The sequence below is a fragment of the Mirounga angustirostris genome, unplaced genomic scaffold, assembly GCF_029215605.1.
Source record: "Mirounga angustirostris isolate CCGP_5_RB_7025 unplaced genomic scaffold, mMirAng1.0.hap1 SCAF_1, whole genome shotgun sequence".
Classification (NCBI taxonomy): domain Eukaryota; kingdom Metazoa; phylum Chordata; class Mammalia; order Carnivora; family Phocidae; genus Mirounga; species Mirounga angustirostris.
This window is the reverse complement of record NW_026991709.1, coordinates 197,493,648-197,510,379: the sequence shown is the minus strand read 5'-3', so window position 1 is coordinate 197,510,379 and position 16,732 is coordinate 197,493,648. Positions and strand designations below refer to the sequence as shown.

The 16,732-nt window shown below is 38.3% G+C and overlaps 1 protein-coding gene across 6 annotated transcripts in view; it reads left to right on the top strand.

Moving 5' to 3' along the window:
- The window catches only part of RBM6 (RNA binding motif protein 6), a 107,869-nt gene that overhangs the window by 24,575 nt on the left and 66,562 nt on the right, over window positions 1–16,732 (top strand). For 3 of the 6 annotated variants that reach the window (XM_064595808.1, XM_045862338.3, XM_064595804.1), the window contains 4 exons: window positions 2,278–2,388; window positions 6,675–7,953; window positions 9,367–9,456; window positions 10,656–10,725. In XM_064595808.1, the coding sequence (XP_064451878.1) occupies window positions 2,345–2,388; window positions 6,675–7,953; window positions 9,367–9,456; window positions 10,656–10,725 (1,483 nt within the window). In that variant the 5' untranslated portion in view covers window positions 2,278–2,344. Of the gene's footprint in view, window positions 1–2,277; window positions 2,389–6,399; window positions 7,954–9,366; window positions 9,457–10,655; window positions 10,726–16,732 lie in introns of those variants that run through there. The other 3 variants (XM_054504741.2, XM_054504743.2, XM_064595827.1) reach the window with 3 other exon arrangements.

Here is a 16,732-nt window from a genome sequence, read left to right as displayed (position 1 = left end):
ATCAATCCTTCAGATATCTCCCAGACAGATTAGAAGAGATGTGCACAGTAATCTGCAAATCAGGTTTCCCTCTGATTTGAAGGAGGGAGCTGGGAACTGGGTTGCCACTTCTTCAAGACCAAAACCTCTGCCTATTGAAGGGTGGGTGGGCCAGGGGTGAGTAAAAAACACCACAAAACCTTACTGTTATTTTGAAGATAGCTTTTTCTTTCTTTCTTTCTTTTTTTTTTTAAGATTTTATTTATTTATTTGACAGAGAGAGAGATAGCAACAGCAGGAACATGAGCAGGGGGGAGTCGGAGAGGGAGAAGCAGGCTTTTCCGCTGAGCAGGGAGCCCGATGTGGGGCTTGATCCCAGGACCCTGGGATCATGACCTGAGCCAAAGGCAGATGCTTAATGACTGAGCCACCCAGGTGCCCGGAAGATAGCTTTTTCTTGATTGAGCGTTCTCTTGGTTGTTGTACACCTTTGGCTGCTTTCTAAGCTCCAGCAGGGCTGGCTCAGACATTTACTGCCTTTTTTTGATGTTTCTGTGGAGGAATGAGACTTTGGAACTTCCTCATCTGCCATTTTGCTGAAATGTGGTTTGTCTTTTCACTCTCTTGGTAGTATACTTTGCACAAAAGTTTTTTATTTTGATGAAGTCCACTTAATTTTTTCCTTGTGCTTTTGGTGTCATTTAAGAAACCGTTGCCAAATCCAGGGTAATGAAAGTTGGCATCTTTTTTAGTAGCTGTAGCAAAGGTCCTGGAGATGAGTTCTCAGCTTGACTTGGGTTACATGTCCATTTTTAGTTTTAATTTTATTTATTTTTTAGCAGGAGAAAATTAAATTTTGTGTCATACATATGAGGAATCCATGCAGACATGAAATTCCCCAGGTAGTCTGGCAACATGAGGTTTATATGACATACTGAATAAGGAGAGGGTCAGGGGCCTGAGGGTACAAAGAAGAAGACCCTTAGCAGAAAGGTGAGAAGAGATGTTTGGGAAACAAACTTTGCCCTATTATGCAGATAAGGTTTTTGGTAAAGAGGAATCTCTGTTAATACTCTTCCTGATACAGTCAGACAGTTAAGAAGGAGGTAAAGAGCTTTTCTGCTAGGTTTTGATTTGTATTAATTCCCAATAATGTTTATCTCATAGTGTGGTACATCTTGGTACATGCCCATTTTTAGAGCAATTACTGTAAGTGGTAGACTATTCTGATTGACAAGGCTGGACTGTGTAGAATCAACCATGGGCTAAGGTTGAGAATGGTGTTAAAAAAGCTGTTTCCAAAAAGGAAGGTGAATAGATGATAGAAAAATTAGTAAGTATTTAGTAAATGTAAAGCATTCTTACTACATTGAGAAATTTATGATGCCCCAGAGTGCACATTTTTTTTAAAGATTTTATTTATTTATTTGAGAGAGTGATCATGAGTGGGAGAGAGGGGCAGATGGAGAGGGAGAAGCAGAATCTGGGATCATGACCTGAGCTGAAGGCAGATACTTTTTTTTTTTTTTTTTGACAGAGAGACAGCGAGAGAGGGAACATGAGCAGGGGCAGAGGGAGAGGGAAAAGCAGGCTTCCCGTGGAGCAGGGAGCCCGATGCGGGGCTCATTCCCAGGACCCTGAGATCATGACCTGAGCCGAAGGCAGATGCTTAATGACTGAGCCACCCAGGCGCCCCTGAAGGCAAATACTTAACTGACTGAGCCACCCAGGTGCCCCCAGAGTACACATTTTGGGGCGCCTTGGTGACTCAGTCGGTTCAGTGTCCCAACTCTTGATTTTGGTTCAGGTCGTGATCTCAAGTCCCACGTTGGGCTCTACCGGTGGGCATGGAGCTTGGGATTTTCCTCCTCTCCCACTGCCCCTCCACCCCCCTCGCTCACTCTTTCTCTCAAAAAAAAAAAAAAGTATTTCTCTTGGTATAAATTAATAAGTAAATGTTTAAAAGTGACTTCCAGGGGTGCCTGGGTGGCAGAGTTGGTTAAGTGACCCAACTCTTGGTTTTGGCACAGGTTGTGATCTCAGGGTCATGAGATCAAGCCCTGCGTCAGGCTCTGCGCTCAGTGTGGAGTCCTCTTGAGACTCTCTCTCTCTCCCTCTCCCCTTCACCCCACTCATGCATGTGTGCTCCCTCCCTCTCTCTAAAATAAAAAAAAAATTAAATTAAAAATGACTTCCAAAAATATCCCTGTTGTTCCTGATAAGCCAAGGTGGAAGAAATTAGTTTAGCCTTTTCTACATGTTCTAATGTGTTTATATTTTGTGGTTTGTTTTATACAGGTACTACTATAACCAGAGTTTGATAGCAAAAGGATCTACTTACTGGGCTCTCTTAACATAGAAAGAGATGTGGGGGGATTCTCGATCTGCTAACAGAACAGGACCTTTTCGGTAAGTATTGAAATTTGAATATTGAAATTGTAATATTTTAATGATAAAGATGGTCATAAAGAGGGATATTTTCTTTGTATAGAAATAGCTCTGGTTTTTTAAAAATAGAAGCTATTTAAAAATTTTCTAGTCATTTCCAAAGTGCTTGTGAGGTTGAATACTGAGCATGCCAAGTGTTTTGTGTTTCAGCACTTTTTTTTTTTAAGATTTTATTTGTCAGAGAGCAAGAGAGCACAAATGGGGAGCGGCAGGCAGAGGCGGAAGCAGGCTCCCTGATGAGCAAGGTGCCATGAACTTGACCTGAGCCAGAGGCAGACACTTAACTGACTGAGCCACCTAGGCGTCCCAGTGTTTCAGCACTTTTTAAACATTAAAAAATAATCCCCCAATTATTTTTTTAAATCTCTTTTAACAAAGTAATATATACTTGGCAAATAAGGAAAGCTAGCAAAAACATACATGAACATTTATATATGTAAATAAAAGTTTTGTTAATTTCACTAATTTATGTCTAGAATCCAGAGCTGTGTTTGGCCCATGGCACATTGTGTTTCAGTTATCAAAAATAGTTCTGAGAAAAAAAAAAATTACTGGATGCAATTTTCTAAGGTACATTTCAATATTAAGGGTTACTGGGTACAAAGATTAGTTGAAAGGTAGTACCATTCAGTTATTAGATTATATTTTAGATTTGTAGGGAGTTAATTTTCTAATAGTGAATATAATAAATTATGATGACTGTATTTTTAAAGCTTTTGCATTGTGCTTACAATTAATAAAATGCCAAAGGAATGTGATTTTTATGGTTTATGGTTTTATGGTTTTACTTGGCCAAAGAAATCTGACCTTTAAAGTTATATATTAAAAAATATTTATATATATATATTGTAAATATATATATATTTTAAAAATGCTCCAATTGAAACTTCTGTTATTAGTAAATTTTCTTTTGGATTGGCAGTCTGCAAGATTTTATCACGCAAATTCAAGAGGTGTTCTCATTATTCTGAAGCTGGGGGTTCCAGTGAAAAATTAGGTAGAGAACTGAGTTTTAAAATCCATATAATATTTAGTAAAGCTAGTGTTTCATAAATACTAAATGATAGGGGTCTTTACTTTTGGCTCAGCAATCTTTAAATTAAAGCAGTGGTGATGATGCTGGGTATGTTTTTCCTTTCAAAATTTAGGGTCTGCATCAGTGGTCAGCAAATTATAGCCTGCAGCTCACTTTTGTTTTATTGTAACACAGCCATGATCATTTGTTTACAAATTGTCTATGATTGCTTCCATGCCACAATGGCAGAGTTGAATAGTTGTGACAGACTGCAGAGCCTAATATCAGTACTGTCTGGCTTTTTGTGGAAAATTCGCCGATCCCTAGTTTAGATCAATGGGCTTATACTTCAACATTTTTAAATATTTAGGTTGTAATCTATCCTTTTTTACTTATATTTATGGATAACTATTTTGTAAGTAAGGCTATTTCTTACAGAATTAATCTAATTTGGATTACTTTTTTAACTTTTTATTTAGATTGTTTAGGTAAGGCTTCAGAAATGTTGGGTAACCTTAGCTCTATTTTGTAACTTAAAAAAAATTTTCAGAACATTTTTTCTTTGACCAAATTATTATTTAAAATTATATTCCCCCACTGTAATTTTAGTTTAAATATGTTATTACGTGCTATTTTTAAGATCTTTGACTAGAATGGAGATGTAGTTTATATGGCATAACTTTTTGGAAGACTAATTTGGATTTTTAAAAGGTATATTGGGGTGCCTGGGTGGCTCAATCAGTTAAGCGTCTGCCTTTGGCTCAGGTCATGATCCCAGGGTCCTGGGATCGAGACCCGCGTCGGGCTCTCTGCTCATGGGAAGCCTGGTTCTCCCTCTCCTACTCCCCCTGCTTGTGTTCCCTCTCTCGCCGTGTCTCTCTGTCAAATAAATAAATAAATAATCTTTTTTAAAAAAAATAAGGTATCTTAACAGGAAAATGATTTTATATTTCATTTTATCAGCTTTTTTTTTTTTTTAAGATTTTATTTATTTGACATAGACACAGCGAGAGAGGGAACACAAGCGGGGGGAGTGGGAGAGGGAGAAGCAGGCTTCCTGCGGAGCAGGGAGCCCGATGTGGGCTCGATCCCAGGACCCTGAGATCATGACCTGAGCTGAAGGCAGACGCTTAACGACTGAGCCACCCAAGCACCCCACATTTTATCAGCTTCTTATATTTTATTTTATTTGGTTGAAGATGATTTTCTTTTTCTTTTTTTTTTTTTAAGATTTTATTTATTTATTTGATAGAGAGAGAGATAGCGAGAGCAGGAACACAAACAGGGGGAGTGGGAGAGGGAGAAGCAGGCTTCCCGCCAAGCAGGGAGCCCAATGTGGGGCTCGATCCCAGGACCCTGGGATCATGAACTGAGCCGAAGGCAGACGCCTAACACCTGAGCCACCCAGGCGCCCCTGAAAATGATTTTCATAGTCACTGCTATTTTCTCTTAATAGAACTGTTTCTTGAATAGTCTGCATAAAATACAGTTCTAAGAACCCTAGTACAGTAAGTTACTCTTGATCTATTTGATCTTCCCAACTTAAGAGGGTTAAGATAATCTTTAGGGCAGTATTCAAAGACAGTGTTAGAAACATTCTGGTCAGAAAACATGTAGGTTTAGATGCCTCAGTACCCATGAGTGTTTGCTGAGGCTTAAGTCTTCCTGCAAGCTGACTATTGGGATTTGATGATTTTAAATATGGGAGACACTAGAGTTAGTGGTAATGTCTTAATTTTAGTGCAAAACTGTATTACTTATGAAGAATGTTTAAACTTTCTCCTCTTATGATGAACCATATAGACATAACTAACGTTAATGGGAGCTAATGGAAGTCATCATGTTCTGAAAATCCATTAAATATGCATCATTCTAATGTTCAGGTTACTGTTGTTAAGGTCCTATTACTTTAAGAACGGGTTTGGCCTTGTAACTCTTTCTCCTGAACTGAGTGACCCAGAATCAGTTGTCCTTTGAGTCTTTCTCTGGTGGTGTAGTCTGTGCTCAGAGGGTCATAAAATAGATCCTGTATATTCTGGTAGGAGAGAACTGAGTTGGACTTGATTTCCTAATACTTTTGTTTTACTGCTAAATAGCAGATAACCCTTTAGATCATTTCATGTTTTTCTTTTTTGTACCTTCCCCTCACCCTCAAGCTCAGGATCCTAGGTATCTAATTGCCTACTTAAATTCCCTTTTACCAAAGCCTAAGCATGTAAATGGTCTGAAGGCTAGGCAAAGGGAAGAATTGGGTAGAATGAAAGACTAGGCCAGTTCTCATTTATCTCTTGAATTTTGTAAACTGAGAATGTGAATTTAATATTTTGCTTATTTTTAAATATATTTTATTACTATGAAAAACTAGCATGAGGCATTAGAATCTAGAATATCAGCTGCTTCATTTGGGGCCTGGAGATAATACTTGAAGGCCTAATGCTCTCTCTAGGTCCCTTCCAGCATTAAGCTCCTAGATACTGTTACTTGGCTAGGTTGATGTACATATGCTGTGTGGCATGATTCATGCTGCCTTTTGTGATACTCTTGGGTAGTTAAAATAATAGGACCCAGGTGAGAGTGCTTCTAGGTGGATCCACTGTAGAACTGGATTTTAGATGCAGCCAGGGCTGATGCTCAGCTGGTGTACACTTGTGTGCTCCTACTGGTGATTTACAGCCAGTGTTCCTTCATTTTGGGCGTGCATCCATTCCAATCTGGGTGGTGTCCATGCTGTAGCTGTAATCACATATTTTGAGATGTTATCATTGCTGTATGCAGAAATGAGAAAGACACCTCCTGAAATTTACTGTAATACATTTATGGTGCATTGATTTATTTGATGTATAGGAATCATCATGTTGATCTTGGAATTCTAAGTTCCCTGGCTGTAGGAAATGGAAATTTTTGTAGTGTGTCACCATTGCTAGCTTATCTGGTGTTGCGGATTTTCCCTGTTGCAGGACTGGGTGAAAGCTTTTTCTGCAGCAGTCATGTTGAAAACCTTGTGTTGACTTTCCTCGTGTTCTGAAATGGGAACATAAAAGTTTACTCCGCCACTTCGTCTTAAAATAGCAAAACATTGCTGTTTTCTGCAGATCTAGGACCTTGTTACAGAACTCTGCCAAAAAAAAAAAAGTGTTTACAGAAGAATGTGCTGTGATTAGAGAAGAATATGCTGGTGTGTAGATTTCAAACTCTCTGGACAATATGAATAACACTGTCTTTGTTTCTACAGTGGGAGCCAAGAAGAAAGGTTTGCTCCCGGGTGGAACAGGGATTATCCTCCTCCTCCCCTTAAGAGTCATGCTCAAGAGAGACACTCTGGCAACTTTCCTGGCAGAGATTCACTTCCCTTTGATTTCCAGGGGCATTCGGGGCCTCCCTTTGCAAATGTAGAGGAGCATTCTTTCAGCTATGGAGCTAGAGACGGACCGCATGGTGACTATCGAGGAGGGGAGGGACCTGGACATGATTTCAGGGGGGGAGATTTTTCATCTTCTGATTTCCAGAGCAGAGATTCATCACAGTTGGACTTCAGGGGTAGGGACATACATTCTGGGGATTTTCGGGATAGAGAAGGACCACCTATGGACTATAGGGGTGGAGATGGTACTTCTATGGATTATAGAGGTAGGGAGACATCTCACATGAACTACAGAGACAGGGAAGTTCACACCGTTGATTTCAGAGGTAGGGATGCTCCTTCATCTGACTTCAGGGGCCGGGGCACTTATGATTTAGATTTTAGAGGCCGGGATGGATCCCACACAGATTTTAGGGGAAGAGATTTATCAGATTTGGATTTCAGGGCCAGAGATCAGTCCCGTTCTGACTTTAGGAATAGAGATGTGTCTGATTTGGACTTCAGGGACAAAGATGGAACACAGGTGGACTTTAGAGGCCGAGGTTCAGGTACTAGTGATCTAGACTTTAGGGACAGGGATACGCCACATTCAGATTTCAGAGGTAGACATCGGTCCAGGACTGATCAGGATTTTAGGAGCAGAGAGGTGGGACCTTGTATGGAGTTTAAAGATAGGGAGATGCCCTCTGTGGATCCAAATATTTTGGATTACATACAACCCTCTACACAAGATAAAGAACATTCTGGAATGAACGTGAACAAGAGAGAAGAATCCACACATGACCATACAACAGAAAGGCCTGCTTTTGGCATTCAGAAGGGAGAATTTGAACATTCAGAAACAAGAGAAGGAGAAAAACAAGATGTAGCCTTTGAACATGAGTCTGCATCAGACTTTCAAAACAGCCAAAGTCCACTTCAAGACCAAGACAAGTCACAGCTTTCTGGAGGTGAACAACAGAGTTCAGATGCTGGTGTGTTTAAAGAAGAAGGTGGTCTGGACTTTCTTGGCCGGGAAGACACTGATTACAGAAGCATGGAGTACCGTGATGTGGATCACAGGCTGCCCGGAAGCCAGATATTTGGCTATGGCCAGAGCAAGTCTTTTCCAGAGGGCAAAACTTCCCGAGACGCCCAACGGGACCTTCAGGTGTGTTAACAGAGTAGATTGCTTTTCTGTTTGTTGTTGAATCATAAGGCTTTTCTGAAGGATAAAGTGTAGAGTCCAGGATCCGTGGTCCTGGGTCTCTCCTTCTATAACCATTAAAAAACAAAATGGGGGCACCTGGCTGGCTCAGTCAGCAGAGCATGCGACTCTAGATCTCGGGGTTCTAAGTGTCAGCTCCATGTTGGGTGTAGAGATTACTTTTAAAAATAAAATCTTAAAAAAAAATGTATATTCAAGAATGGAATGTACATCTCTAGAGCAGTGGTTCTCAGCTCAGTTCATACTTTTGGTGTGTCTCTCTTCATTATTTTGTTTATGCTGTTGATTTAAATGCCTTGGGATAATTTAGTTAGTATGTCTTCGGGAGTTGGTTCTTTCAATTCTTGTTAGGCCTTGTGGCTATTAGGGTACATTTTTTTCTTTTTAAGTTTTTATTTATTTAAGTAATCTCTACACCCAATGTGGAACTCGAATTCATGACCCCGAGATCAAGAGTCGCAGGCTCTTCTGACTGAGCCAGCCAGTAGGTGCATTTTCTGAAACTCGTTTAGGATATACAGAATACCTAGGAGTCTTTCCGTAGTCATGCGGAGGTGATGTTAATGTTTCAAGTATCTTCTTACAGGTAACTTAATTGACTTAAATGTTGAATTTCAATATATATAATATATACTCTATTGTGTATATAATTTAAGTGAGAATAATTAAGTTTGCAGTTGGTTAATGCAAATATTATCTTTTGAAATAGGTTTTACTCATCTCTACCCAGGTTTCTGTTATTTTGGACAGTAATCTTAAGACATGTTAACCAAGTAATGAATTTTGAGAATGTTAGAGGTGATTGACTATATAATTTATTGTTCAGATCAGGACACTTTAAAAAGTAAAAGAGGATGTTGGAGTTGAGGCTTCTATGAATATGGAGAATGCAGATTTCTCTGAATTGTACTGTTGTATGGTCAGATGACACCTTTTGATTTTGTTCTGAAATTTATTTATAGTTGACATCTTTGACGAATGGCACCTGATTAAATTTTTTTTTCTATTTTCTCATTCAGGAAAAGAAAATTATACATTTATTTTATGTGAAAAATATTTTTGAGAATATGTTAGGTTTTTTTTCCTGATTATAAGTCCTATTCAGTACTGTTTCTCTTAATGTTCTGCTTTACTATTTCAAGACTCTTCAATGAGCCTTGATTATAGCACACTTACATGCTAATGATTGGAAATCAAATTTTGGAACTCAGAAAAATAGAGAATTATAATTTTTTTATCTTAATATGATGCAAATGATTTTGATATTTGATCCTGAGAACCTGTATTTCACCTTCACTTTCATCTGCACACTAACATATTTTTATTTCTGAAATAATCTTTTATTCTGGATTCAAGGATCAAGATTATAGGACTGGTCCAAATGAGGAAAAACCAAGCAAGCTTATTCGATTAAGTGGGGTGCCTGAAAATGCCACAAAAGAAGAGGTAAGGCTCTTGTTTCTTTTTCTTTTTCCTTTTTTTGTCAATTAAAAAAATTATTTTTACTTTTTATTTTGAGAAATTAATAGAGTCATAGGAAGGTGCAAGGAAATATACAGGGACATATTGGGTGTCCTTCCTGCAATGTTAACATCTTGTATTACTATAGTACAATAGCTAAACCAGCAAATTGGTTTTGGTACAATCCACAGAACTTACTTAGATTTCAGCAGTTACACATTCACTCACTGACATGAGGTTTATGATTGCTGTCCTCAGACCTGATAATCATCTTTTAGGGCATAATCCAAAAGGGAGGATTGGATTACATACATAAAGATGCAGTTTATTTACAGTAGTAAAACCTGGGAGCTGCATAACTCTTCAGTGTTAAAGGACTGGCTGAGTAAATTATGGCTGAACTTAATAGGAGAATCTGGTCAGGCTATTATAATCGGAAGAACAAACTGTGCTTACTCTGTGCCAGGCATTATGTGATGCTTACAAGCATTAGTTCATTAATTATCACAGTATCCTATGAATAGGTGTTCTTTATTCATTCCCTCCAAATACAAAGCACTAACCACATGCTAGGTACTGAGTGATATAGCAGTGATAGTCACTGCCTCCATGGATAATAAAAAGGTAAACAATGAAACAATTTCAGGCAGTGATAAATGCTCTAAAGGAAACCAAAGTAAAGGTGTTGAGCATAACTGGGGTAGGGGCTATTTTCAATTGGTTAGTGAGGGGAAGGCATCACTAAGGAAATGACATTTGAGCCCAGGCCTGAATGCTGTGAGAGAACAGTCCATCTGAAGATGAGGAAAAGAACTGACCAGGCTGAGTGAGTTAAGTGCCATGGCCCTAGACTGGCATGAGCCCAGGCATCATCTTAAGTTTAATGGATGAGAAACTGAGTACTGAAAACACTCAAGAGAGGCTTGGAATGTAGGCAGTCTGATTTCAGAGCTTGGGTTCTTGATGGTTATGTTCTTCTGCCTTTTTTACATACGTAGGAATTTTTGAATAATTATTTTCTACTCATTAACAGTTTTGAATGCCTAGAGTGTATATGGGTTAATTTTGCCTTGATAAAGTAATGATAGCTTTAAATTACATAGAATAAAAACCAGTAGGGAAAATTAAATATTCAGTATTTAGTAATGATTTGCGTCATTCGTGTATACACCATGTGCTTGCAGATTCTTAATGCCTTTCGGACTCCTGATGGCATGCCTGTAAAGGACTTGGAGTTAAAGGAGTATAACACAGGTGAGTTTCTGGACGTGAATGTGGCCTTGGGTTAGGAAGGGTCTTTGTCAGATTTCTGCATCATGTGCTACTTAAAGTTTTTTTAAGAAACCACAGTTAAGATTTCCGGAAGCCTCCTGTTGATGCCTTCAAATAACAGCCAACTTTAGTCTTAGCTGGGGTTCTTTGTGGCTGTTTGTCCACACTTGGGCGATGAGGATGCATGTTCCAGTTCTTCTGGGTGCCTATGAAATACAAAGTGAGTGTTGCAGCATTTAAGATATAAAGTTAGTGTTGTAGCATTTATCCCTGAATATATTTTATATAATCATATATAAAATAAGATAATATATATGTTCTTCATCGTGGTGGAGTGTTTATGTTTGAGCCTATTAGGATTTAATAAACTTACTATGTTTAAAAATTTACATTTCATTGCTTCAGCGTGAAATTTACAACTTTCCAGAGAAATTGTGCAAATTAGTGGTTTCTTGAATTTTCAGTCTTGCTCTGAGAATGAAGCCCTGCAACAGCTGTTTTGTTGAAACCCATGAATAGATCCAGAGGAGCTTTCTCTTTGACCTCGCTCTGTGGTCTGAACTGCAGATTAAACTTTTCATAATATCGTCTCAGTGTTTTAGTGTATCATGTTCAGTCAGTTCCTTCAAATCTTACTACGAAAAAAGTGGAAGTGAAATGCTAGGCACTCAAGATATTGACTGATATTTTAGTTTACATAATATGAAGTGGTTTAAAAATGAAGGTAATCTTTAAGTGATCTCTTTTGCAGAATTTTAAATTGAAGAAAGTAGATAATCTGTTCACAGAACTTAGAATTTTAGTAATCCAAAGTAAAGAACTTTTCAAGTAAGAGTATGCTATATTTTTGAGGATATAGTTTACTTCTAAATAGTTTACCATGGGATAAATTTCTTTGTGTTAACTAGATAACTGCTGCTTCAGTTTGGTTCTGCAGAGGGAAACTATCCATAGAGATAGATTTTTGTGCTTGAAATAATTTGGTATTTTTGTCAAGTCCAGAAATATTTTTTTCTGTAATTTGAGAATAAACTCAGAAACATTATTTTTCAGAAAGTTATTTTTTTTTGTTTTAAAAGCATCAATTCTGAATTTGTGGAAACACAAGAGTAGTTATGTTGTTCTTACACATTCGTGTCTTTTTTTTTGTTTTGCATGTCTTGTACATGCTTTCTAGATTTACTGTTATCTTTAGGAACTAAAATAGAATTTATAGGCTGCAGTTACTTTTTAACTGATGGCAGTTACCTCAACTTTGGTCTTGTTTCATGAACTGTGTTTTTATTAAATATTAGTATATTAAGGAAAGTAGAGATGTTTTGATGTTCAAATAGCAACTTAACTCTTCATTTCTTTAGTACTCATTGACTTTCTATTGTCAGATTTATTAGCAGAGCAATACTTAATGTATAAGGTCCATAGAAGAAGTTCTTAAATTTACTTGCTCTAGTAGCTATTAGAAACATAATTGGCAGACCAAAGACATTGATACTCACGTGAAATCATCAAGACAGTCGTTTAAAAAAAAAAAATCACCTTTCAGGAGATAAAATCTTTCCTTGGCATTTTATTATATGAAGTGACAGTGCATTAAATATGTATACATGGTTCTTTTTTTAATGAGAGAATTGGATTACCAGTCCCATCTTACCCGTCTCTTCATGGCAAATAGAATGAACTTTTGAAGATATCCGTCAGATCATGTTACTGCCATGCCTAAAATCCTCTAATGGTCTTCCATCTCATTTGGAAGAAATTCGCAATTCTTTGTTCTGACTTACGGAATCCTGCATGACCTGGCCCTTGGCTATTTGACCTCATCCCATACTGCTCTCCACCTTTCTTATATGCTCTAGCCACACTGAGCCTTTCTATAGGCTTAACCAATACAGACTTCTTTCTCTCTCAAGGCCCTTGCACTGTTCTTCCCTCTGATCCTCACTTGTCTTCTGGGATTTAGTTCTTGGCTTCAGTTTCACCTCTCAAGGCCTTACCTCACCATCCAATCCAAAATCACTCCTTGATTGTTTTTCATCATATCCTGGTTTGTTGTCATAGGATCGATCATTTTTATATTTTCTCAGTGGTTTTGTGTCTTATTCCTCCCAGAGAGTTAGGTCCATGACAGTGGGAGCCTTGTCTATCTTGTTCCCTCCTGCTACCCCCATGCTTACCACTCTCCCTGACACTGCTGGGTTCCCAGTATGCATGGAACAAGTAAGTGTCTGTGATGTGTATGGAGAGCAGCTGCGTTCTCCTCTCAGGTGAGGAACGTTAAAGGGTCATTTAGGTTTCAGGGCAGTGCAGCCTTACATCTGCTGAAGAATACGCCTTGGAGCAATCAGATATTTTAAGAATGTTTTTAACATTTGCTTGTTAAAAGACTCTATGTGTATTTTAGTGGAAGAGGTGACTTTTATAAATGGCAGTCTGTTTCCTTAGGCTTGTGATAACCTGCAGAGACCATGCAGGATGGGCATTGCTCATAAGAAGGGGACTGTAGGGCAGAGTTTTAGTTGGTGTAATGGGGAGCCAGTCTGTAACAGAGAGAAAAGATTAATGCCTGTTCATTGACTCTAGTAATTTACATTGATTTAATTTTTGTTTCACTTAGAGCAGTGTGAGTACAGGGCCACAACTTTTATCCAAAATCTGTGGGGTCAAATAAGTTTATGACTTTTTCTGAATACAGAAAGGTAATGTGGTACCTAGATCATATATGAATTATATCCCCCAGTGGGATGTATATCAGTCATAATAATACTTCTGCAGCAAAATATATGAATATTCTCACTAAGAGGACTAAATAAAGACTAAAGAGACTCAGTATACTACAGGTCAGGATTTGTCTCCAAATGACTTCACATGATTTGAAAATTTACCAAACAATTTACTATTTAAGGGATTTTGGAATCGCAGAAAAGGAATTATGAATCTACATATGTTGTATATATTTGAGTTTTCTTTTGCCATTTGCAAATATATTATAACCCCATTAATTGTAAATTCCTTGAGTAAAATGATTACATTCCTGGGAGAAGTATCAAGAGTGAAATGTCTTTTGGTGACCAAATGAACAAACTTTGGTATGTACATACAATGGAATACTACTCAGCAATAAAAACAACGAAACTACACATGTACGTAACAACATGGAGGAATCTCAGGTATTATGCTGAGTAAAAGAAACCAGACTGAAAAGGCTACACATTACCATAAAAAGGAATGCAATACTGGTACATGCTTATAACCTGGATGAATCTTGAAAACATTGTGCTGAGTGAAAGAAGCCAGGCACAAAAGAGCACATATTGTATGATCCCATTTATATAAAATATCCAGAATAGGCATATCCATAGGAGAAGAAAGCAGATTGGGTAGCTTGGTTGTTGCCGGGGCTGGAGAACGGGGAAATGGGGAGTAACTGCTTAATGGGTATAAGGTTTCCTTTTTGGGGTGATAAAAATATTCTGGAACCAGATAGTGGGGATGGTTGCATAACATTGTGAATGTATTTAAATGCCACTGAATTGCACACTTTAAAATGGCTAAATGGTGTATTTTATGTTATATGTATTTGATCATAATTTTTAAAAGGACTACAGACTATATGAATCCATTTCTGTGACGTTCTGGAAAAAGCAAAATGATAGGAATAGAAAATAGTTGTTGCCAGGGTGTTGGGGAAGGAGTCGACTGTAAAGTGGAAGCATGAGGGAATTTTGGGCACAATGGAACTATTCTCTATATGGATTGTGATAGTGGTGTATCGATGTTAAATTCACTGAAATTGGTAACTACTGTGTTTATATAAGAGAACATGCTTATTAGGAAATACAACTGAGGTTTTTACGGGTGGAGGACCATGGTGCATGCTTTTTTTCTCTCATGTGATTTAGGGAAAAATATTTGATGTATATAGACAGGGGAGGAAGAGAGTAATGATACAATAGATATGACAAAATATATCAATAGCTGAATCTGGGTAACAGGTCCATGCGTGTGTTCTTTGTGCTATTATTCTTGCAACTTTTTGTAACTTGGAAATGATTTTCAATAAAAAGTTGAAAAACTGACAGTACAACTGATGTATTTTATTGTTAAGTGCTCAGAATTCTTGCAAGATAAAGACTACAATGAACAGCTTCTGTGAACAATAGAACAATGGTTCTCAGAGTGGGTTCTGGACCAGCAGTGTCAGCACTACCTCAGACCTTGTTAGAAATATAAATTCTTGGGACGCCTGGGTGGCTCAGTCGGTTAAGCCTTGGCCTTCAGCTTAGGTCATGATCCCAGGGTCCTGGGATCGAGTCCCACATCGGGCTCCTTGCTCAGTGGGGAGCCTGCTTCTCCCTCTGCCTACTGCTTCCCCTGCTGTGCTCTCTCCCCCCACTCCCCGACAAAAAAAAGAAAGAAAGAAAGAAAGAAAAAGGAAAAAAAGAAATGCAAATTCTCAGGCCTCACTTTAGACCTACCAGATCGTAAACTCTGGGGGCAAAGCCCAGCCTTCTTTGCTTTAACAAGTCGTCCACGTGATTTTGATGTGCCCTGAATTGTGAGAACCACTGCATTAGATTAATTATATTCTTTATTCTAGAACTTTTTGGCACAGTTTAAAAGAGACTTAGCGAGCAGGTGGACATTCTTTAAGTCAAAAAGGCTAATGCTTATGTGCTTTAGGAGCCCATGGCAAACACCTGCCTTGCCTACCTGATACCAGTTCTGCTGTACTGAGCTGGGGCAGGAGCTAGAGTAGGGTTGATGCTATTTTATGCCCTTAGTTGTACTTTCTGTTTATGTAGCGTATTTCCTCCAGAGATCTTGGAATGGTGGTAGATGTTCTCATTCTCAAAGTGTTTCTGTAACTTTAATACCATTTTTTAAAAGATTTTATTTGAGAGAGAGCATGAGCCCCGAAGCAGGGGGAGGGAGAGACAGAGGGAGAAGCAGACTCCCCATTGAGCAGGGAGCCTGACGTGAGGCTTGATCCCAGGACCCTGGGATCACCACCCGAGCTAAAGGCAGAGCCCAACCGACTAAACCACCCAGGTATCCCAAAGTCTATCTGTAACTTATGAATACAGACAGAATTGTTCTTGGTTTTTAGATGGATTTACATGCTATCCAGTATACAAGCTTGCTATGATGCTTTTTCCAAAGGAATTTGTATTATTTAAGCAAAAATAATACAGTTTCTGGATTATGTTTCCTAAAAGTCTCAAACATAGAAAGTAATTCTCCATAGTGACTGAAGTGTTACAGAATTATTACAGAACTGTTTTTATTAATTAGCATAGCAAAGTTAGAAGGCTAATGGAGGTGGTGTTAGGAAGAAGGAGTATCTTGCATTGAGTCTGGCAGCGTTCATATAATGAATGGGCACTTTTTCTGTGGCCCTGGGTAACAGGCTTATATCATATCATATCCTTTCATTTTTCACAGTTGAAATGGTTTTTACCACCATGTTGATAAAATAGAAGTTTTAAGAAAAGAAGAAAATCCCAGAGAGAATCTGTCACTTTAGGGGCAGAAATCCATTGTGAAATGGATTGACACTGATGATACAAGATGTGTAGTTTATGATATTCCAAATGGAGTAGCTGAAGACACAATAGCTTAACCTCATTTAGAAAAAATAGAGTTGGAAAAATGCAAATACACGTTTTTTTTGCAGTATTTTTGGCATTTATAGAATAGACAAATATTTTTAGGTCTTAGGGGAAAACTGACCATAGGCTAATCAGAAAGTATCACATTTACTTGTCACATTTCTAAAACTGCAGGTGTTTTCATCCAGGAGTCTTACTAGATTTGGTACCACATTTAGGGAGGATGTTTACAGGGGAGCCTTAAGCAAAGATGAAAAAGCTTTGAAAATAAGAATGTCTTGGGGCACCTGGGTGGCTCAGTCGATTAAGCATCTGTAACTCTTGGTTTTGGCTCAGGTTGCGATGTCAGAGGTGTGGGATCGAGCTCCATGTTAGGCACC